This window comes from Guillardia theta (genome assembly GCF_000315625.1).
Source record: "Guillardia theta CCMP2712 unplaced genomic scaffold GUITHscaffold_63, whole genome shotgun sequence".
Lineage (NCBI taxonomy): Eukaryota > Cryptophyceae > Pyrenomonadales > Geminigeraceae > Guillardia > Guillardia theta.
In genome coordinates, this window is record NW_005434611.1 from 436,956 (window position 1) to 443,794 (window position 6,839).

At 59.7% G+C, this 6,839-nt stretch overlaps 1 protein-coding gene across 1 annotated transcript in view; it reads right to left on the reverse strand.

Annotated features, from left to right (window-relative positions):
* GUITHDRAFT_153980 (hypothetical protein) overlaps window positions 1-1,527 on the reverse strand; it is a gene marked incomplete at its 3' end in the record, with an annotated part of 2,421 nt that extends 894 nt beyond the window's left edge. The window contains exons 1-5 of the mRNA XM_005827938.1: window positions 1,397-1,527; window positions 791-1,168; window positions 515-603; window positions 363-470; window positions 54-149 (exon numbers count right to left, since the gene is read on the reverse strand). Of these exons, the coding sequence (XP_005827995.1) occupies window positions 54-149; window positions 363-470; window positions 515-603; window positions 791-1,168; window positions 1,397-1,456 (731 nt within the window). The remainder of the gene's footprint in view (window positions 1-53; window positions 150-362; window positions 471-514; window positions 604-790; window positions 1,169-1,396) is intronic.
* Window positions 1,528-6,839: the final 5,312 nt, after the last annotated feature.

The following is a 6,839-nucleotide window of genomic DNA, read 5'->3' on the forward strand; positions in this document are numbered from 1 at the left end:
AGGAGGAGGAGGAGGAGGAGGAGGAGGAGGAGGAGGAGGAGGAGCACTTGCACCTTGCCATCAGGTCGCAACCTCCCTCCTTCTTCCCCACTCGCCGCTGAAAACCAGCGTTCCCTGCTCGAATGCTGCGAAACTTGTGGTCGTCCCGACTGCACATGCGTCAGCCGAGTAAACGATGGGTAGGCAGAGGAAGTCGAGGATGAGAAGTATGGACGAGGGAGGGAGGGAGTGAGTGAGAAAAGGGAGGAGGAGGAGGAGGAGGAGGAGGAGGAGGAGGAGGAGGAGGAGGAGGATGAGGATGAGGAGGAGGATGAGGAGGGGGGGGGGGGGGAGGGGGGGGGTTAGAGCCAGCAGGTCTTGACCTGTCTAGGATATTGTTCAAGTACAGGAGGACGGTGTCCACTGCCTCCCGAGCATCTTCCGAGCAAGAGCTCTTCTCCTCCAGCTCCTTGAGAGCTGGGGCCACGCTCCTGCCCCTGCATCAGTCTCCTCCTGCCCCTCCTCCTCGTTCAACCTCTTCACGTGCTCCTCGTCTTCCGGGCTCACGTCCTGCATCCTCCTTGAGCCTTCAGCGATGAGCTCCAGCGATTCAGTCTTGATGACCTGCCGTGCGATTTAGCTCAACGAGCTCTTCTTTACATGCTCCCCCTGCCGTCCCCTCACCCACCCGCTTCCTCCTCCTCCCTCTCCTTTCTCTTCTCCTCTCCTCGTCTCCAAGCTCATCTAGTCTTCCGCGATCTCTATCCCCCCTCCTTACTCCCTCCCCTCCATCCTCCCTGCTGCAGCTCACCTGCAGTCGGATCTTGTAGATGCGGCAGAGGGCATCGAGTTCGAGCTCGCCGAGGGGCATGAAGAACTTTTTCCCGCTGTCCTCCTGCTCCTCGAGCAGCGACTTCATGTAGAGCTCAACCAGCTCCTCGTAGTCCACCAGCGACGGGTCTGCTCCCCCTAGCTGGACCTGTTGGTTCAGATCCACCACGACGCTCTGGAGGGAGGGAGGGAGGACGAAGAAATCCTCCAGCCCGAAGAGCAGGTCACAGTCGACGCTCAGCCAGAGCTGTAGCTGATTGAGCACGGCCTCACGGTACCCGCCATCCTTCCTCATCAGCTCCACCGCGTCTCGCCTGAACTCCCCGGCACTCGCTGCCAGCGCAGGCTCCTCGTCCACCTGAGGAGGGAAGGATGGATGGAAGATTCTTCTCGTCAGCAGAGGAGGCTACAAGAGGTTGAGGGTACGAGAGGAGGAGGAGGGTACGCGGAGGAGTTCACAGGAGGAGGACACAGATGGAGTAGGGTGCGGGAGGAGGAGGTGGTGGAGGGTACAGGAGGAGGAGGGTACAGGAGGAGGAGGGTACAGGAGGAGGAGCATACAGGAGGGTGAAGGGCGAGGGTTCACCTTCAAGCTCGGGTAGTACTTGAGTAGGGAGCTGAGCCCCAACCAAACAGCGTGCATCATGCAGTTGCCGTCGTCAGGTACGTCGGTGAAGAAGCTCCGCCATTTCACCCCCGTCGAGGCCTCGAAGTCTGCGGGAGCCACTGGCTCCTTGATCGACTCGATGTGCTGCTTCCTCGCCTCTTCCTTCTTCGCCTTCTCCTCCTCGTCCTGGTGCCTTCTAAGGCGTTCGGCTCGCTCGCACCCTCCCCATCCTCCGTTGAGGGCGAACAAAGTGTCATTCCCCCGGTACGCGACAACTCCCACCGCCCAGTCCGTGAAGAGCAGGCGAGCGTTGAAGGGGAGGAGCTGGCGGAACTGGAAGGAGGCCTGGCAGGAGCTGACCTGGTCGGCCGAGGAGGAGTAGAGGTGCGCGTTCCACTTGTCCAGGTAGAGAGGAGAACGGGGAGGATCGACCACGAGGAAGAAGTTCGACAGACTGCTGAGGCTCTCTGGCTGCCCGTCCCCGAAGCTGACGGAGGCGAGGGGGGAGGGGGCGACCTGCCACTGCCTGAGGCTCCCGTCCTTGTCGAAGCAGGAGGTCTCGATGACAACCTCCGAGGGAGTCGAGGAGGCCAGCAGGAGGAGGTCAGCTGGGAAGTGCTGCATCTTGTTCACCCTCACGATGTCCCCGCAGCGGAGCTCTCGTCGCCCCTTCCGCTCCCAGACGTTCTTGCTGGTGTCCAACACCTCCACCTCCTCGTCCTTGTTCACATCGCGCTTGTCCTCCTCCTCCCCCCCCCCCTCCTCCTCCTGATCTTTCGGCTTCAGCATGTCAATCCTCTTCTTCTCTCCCAATCCCAGCACGCGCTTCAGCTGCTCGAGAGCTGCTCCGAAGAGCAACTTCATCCTCTCCAGCCCCTTCGAGTCCTCAGCTCCTCCCAGCCCCACGTCGCTAGGCCTGGCTGACGTCAGCTCAGCCAAGCACACACCATCCTTGTCTCCTTCCTTCAGTACCATCCTGTTCAACGAGAGCACTTCCCCACCGTCCTCGAGCACAGCCCACATGACCACCCCGGACTCGTAGTCACCGAACAGCAGGCGGCAGGCCAACTTCGTCCCGTCCTTGCTCTGCATCGTCTGAGTCGCCCAGGCCCAAGCAGGGACTCGCGCGTTGGAGGTGACGAGGAAGGTTCGGAGAGCGTCTGTCTCCATCTCCTCGTCGTACGTCTCGTTGAGGTAAGAGAGCTGAGGGCACAGGGAGTGAAGGCTCAGAGGGCAGAGCAGCTTCCACACCATCTCCTTGCTCGCCTTCAGCGTCTCACTCAACTGAAGGATCCCCGGGCGTGTCGCCATCCAGTCCTCGTCGCACAGAACAAACTTCACATCCCCCGGCCCAGGGCATGCCAGGTAGCCCCGGACATTCCCCCTGACTTCGTCTAGGTGTTTGAACATCAAACTGCACCCGTCCTCTTGCGCAGCAGTCTCTCGCTTGTTGCCCGTCTCGTGCTTCTGGACCTGACTGGATCCCTTCAAGAGAGACGCCTCATCCTCCTCCGTCGCTGCTGCCTCCATTCCCCCTCTCAAAACCAGTCTCGCTCTTCCCTCAAAAGACCATCCCCTGCCTCTCATCAACGGCCAACTTACTCCCTTCAGGCCTCCTCCACCCATCAACCATCCTTGCCCCCCTGCTCTCCCTACCCCTCCTACCCCTCCTACCCCTCCTACCCCTCCTGCTCCTCCTGCTCCTCCTGCTCCTCCTGCTCCTCGCCCCTCTCCCACCATCGCCATCAACAGAACGGCCGCCGGGATTCCACACCTCATCGCATTCGCCACCAAAAACTGCCCTCATCCCCTCTATGACCTCTGGCCTCACCGTGGCACCCGGCCCCGGCCCCTCTATGACCTCTGGCCTCACCGTGGCACCCGGCCCCGGCGGCGGCAGCGGCCCGCCGGGCCCGGGGTGGACTCAGCTCCACTGGCCGCGGGCGGCCGGTGGAGCTCACCGGTGCCGCAGTGCCCGGCTCAGCGGCTCGGAGCTACGCCGGACGGTGGGACCGTGGACATGGTGGAGCAGGGAGGGCCGGTGGAGTCGGACTCGGTGGCTGCACTGACAGGCTGCACGCGGCGGCACTCCGGCGGCCCGGGCAGTCCGTACGGTCCGACAGTGTGATCGGATCGGCCCGGCCCGGCGTCCGACCCGGCGCAGTCACCGGGCCGCGGCCCGCGCCGGGCCGGGGGCGGTCCCGGAGTCCGAGCCGACGGCGGACTCCGGGAAGCGGCGCCGGCGGCCGCGCCCGCCCCCCGCCCCCGGGCCCGGCGGCTGCGCCGGGCCCCGGCCCGCGGCGGCAGGCTCGGAACCGTCAGTGACTCGCGGTCGCACACCGATTTTTCCGGGTGACCGTCTGAAAGAGCAAGGATAGAGTTGTTAATGCCATGATGGCATCGTATCTTTTCTTCACCGTCAATCATGATAGTCACTAGGCCAGTATGTGAGAGCCTGTTGAAGCACCTGATAGGAGGAAGCTTCACCTCAGACAATGCCCGGCCAAGTAATCGACGTGGCTCAAGTGCACAGATGCTTAGAGCCTCGGAATGCATCCCTGGAGAGGACAGCAACAGCTACAATAAGGACGACGTAGGAGAATCATGAAGAAGACAGCAAGAACTTAGGAATGAAGTCGTGGATGGCAGCAGGAGATAAGCGAGACAGCTTATATCAGTCCACGACAGGACAGCAGATGACACCGTCACGGTGGCAGAATACGGCTACGCTCAAGGGGAGATTGGAAGTATCACCCCTGAAGTCATGGACATGGGAGAACAAGGGGTCTGATCAAAGAAGTCACCCGGCGGCCGCGCAGGTGTCCGAGGCAGGGTTAACTTAAAAGCCTCCTCGACTGATTGTCCTCGTACTGATTTTTTAACTTAACTTTGAGTAAAGCGATCCGAGACTCCGATCCGATTGGATCAGCCACTCAGTGGCGGCCGCCAGGCTCCGAGACTCCGACGGCACCATCTGCGAGACGGTTGATTTCGAACTGTATCGCGTCGGATCGGATGCTATCGGTAAGTTCACAAGTTGACGGGCGTTCCCGGCACACTGACTCGGATGCCGAGTCAGACTTCCAGCACCATGAACGGGCGCAGCCGCTGCTGAGGCCACTCACTCACCCACTCACAGTGATCGGGACTCGAACTTCACTTGCACGATTCTGAAGTTCATTACAAAAATGAATGAACACCGATTTGACAGACACAAAATAAGGACACACATAACGACAGAGCAGCAAGCTTGCACTATTCAGCTCCTTGCTTTCCTTTCTAGTTTTCTTCACGCATCATCATAAAATGTGAGGGTATCGTCAGAGCTCTCCATGTACATCTTGATCCATTCTTGGGTAAGGGGTAGTGCGCTTTCAACCCAAGAAGTTTCCGACGTTCTCCTGCGCTGCTTCGTAGAGCTGAGCTTGGTCTCCCTTGAATCCTCCCGTGTTCGTTTGATTTTCTTTGCTCTGCTTCTCTTGGGACGGCGATATGGCCAGCGATCGATTCCGAGCTTGCGACAGCTGTGCTTGAGTGCAGTGAGAGATATACCCAGCGCCCGTGCTGCTTTGAATTGCGGAATCGAGAAAAGTTTCTGCAACGTTGGCATGTCTACAGCTAGAGGACGTCTACCTTTGTAAACAATATGCCCTTGTCCTGACTTTCTTCGCGGGAACAAGAGCACGTTCGGAGAGGAAGCAACAGAATCTGTCATGATGGCGCGGACTGAGTCTGAGTTTGAGGGCCCTTGCAAGGCTGCCTCGGGGAGAACTTGGAAAAGAGGAGGGGAGGATGTAGGATGAAGAGGAGGGGAGGATGTAGGATGAAGAGGGGGGAGGATGTAGGATGAAGAAGAAGGGAGGATGTAGGGTGAAGAGGAGGAGGGGAGGAGGGAGGATGAAGAGGAGGGGAGGAGGGGAGGATGTAGGGTGAAGTGGAGGAGGATGTAGGAAGAGGAGTAGGAGGAGGATGTAGGATGAAGAGGAGGAGGAGGAGGAGGGAGGGAGGGGAGCAGGCGAGAGCTGCCAGGTTCAAGGAGCTGATCTCCGAGGGAGGGGATTGGGTTTTTAAAAACGATTGTTTTACAGCACACCCTTCATCTCGAAACGACGAGATACCACGAGATTTCAAGAACCTCATGTTCCCGATTTCAAGTTGACTAATATAAACAGTACTGCAGGGGACGTTAGCTTGATTTGTTTTTAACGGTTGTCACGTTCGCGTCTGTGCGGTGACTAGGGCAGCAACTCTCATATAGGAGCTCCACTAGGCGTCCTAGCCTGCTGCCCTTATCATTAGGTATTTTACCACAGGACGGCCTCCACTGCCGACGTGACCGAAACTCAGACCGTGACTCGGAAATCTCTTTGTTTTTTTTTCACATTGACTGTCAACTAAAGAATTTACTCATCTCCCAGCTGGCTGCTCCTGGACCGTCCGGTGAGGCTGCTCAGTCACGGCACAGTCTGACCACATGACGGCGACTGCAATCAGTCACGCTCACACCGACTGGTCTCACCGGGTCACAATGAGTCACGGCCGGGCCCGGCGTCCTGACTGTCAGTGTGATGGCTCAGGGCCCGGGGCGGCCGCTAGTAGCTACGCGGCGGCCCGGCGTCACGTCCCGAGTCCCGGAGTCCGCGGCGCCCGGCCAGGCCTAGTAGGGGGCACCCCGGGCCGGGCCGGGTCCCGAGCGCGGCGGCCCGGCCCCGGCGGCGGCCGCAAGCGGCCCGGCGGGCCCAGCCCTCAGTCAGGCGTCACTGGCCGTCAGGCTGCTACCGTCGGACTCCGGCGAAAGTCTGGCCTGCGGCAGGTAGTACGGAAGTACAGTTTGACTTAGGCCGAGAGTCCCTGCTCGCCGATGATCGGATGTACGCGTGCCCGGCCGGCGGGGTACGGTACTGACTGGCACTCAGGGCGCCGGTCGGATCCGACATTCAAGCCTGGCGTTGTCACGTGACTCTGTGCCATGATGCCACCGTGACAGAGTACTACAATCTTGATTTGTTAGATCGGACTTGTATTATGCCAAACGGTAACTTGAATGCAGACACTGGCAGTTGACCTCAGCTGCAACAACTTGTGACAGTTTTTGCTGGAGTTTGATGCACACGAAACTAGGATCATTCCTGTTGAGGAGCACATGAGAGTTAGCCTTGTGACTGTATGCTAGGATGTGCAACCCAAGCAAATATCTGACTGGAACGGCTGGCATCACCGAGCCGCAGTGAGCTGCTGGAGGCGGCCTGATACCGCCCACCGTGACAGAGCCCGGAGTCAAGTTGCCGAGACGGGCCGCGCCGTCACACTACGAGTATTCGCCGGCGCCGGCCATGACTGTACAGTGACTGGACACTAGGAGTCGATACGATCCATCACGAGTATGAGCTTCTTCGAGTGGCGCGGCAGCCCGGGAACTGAG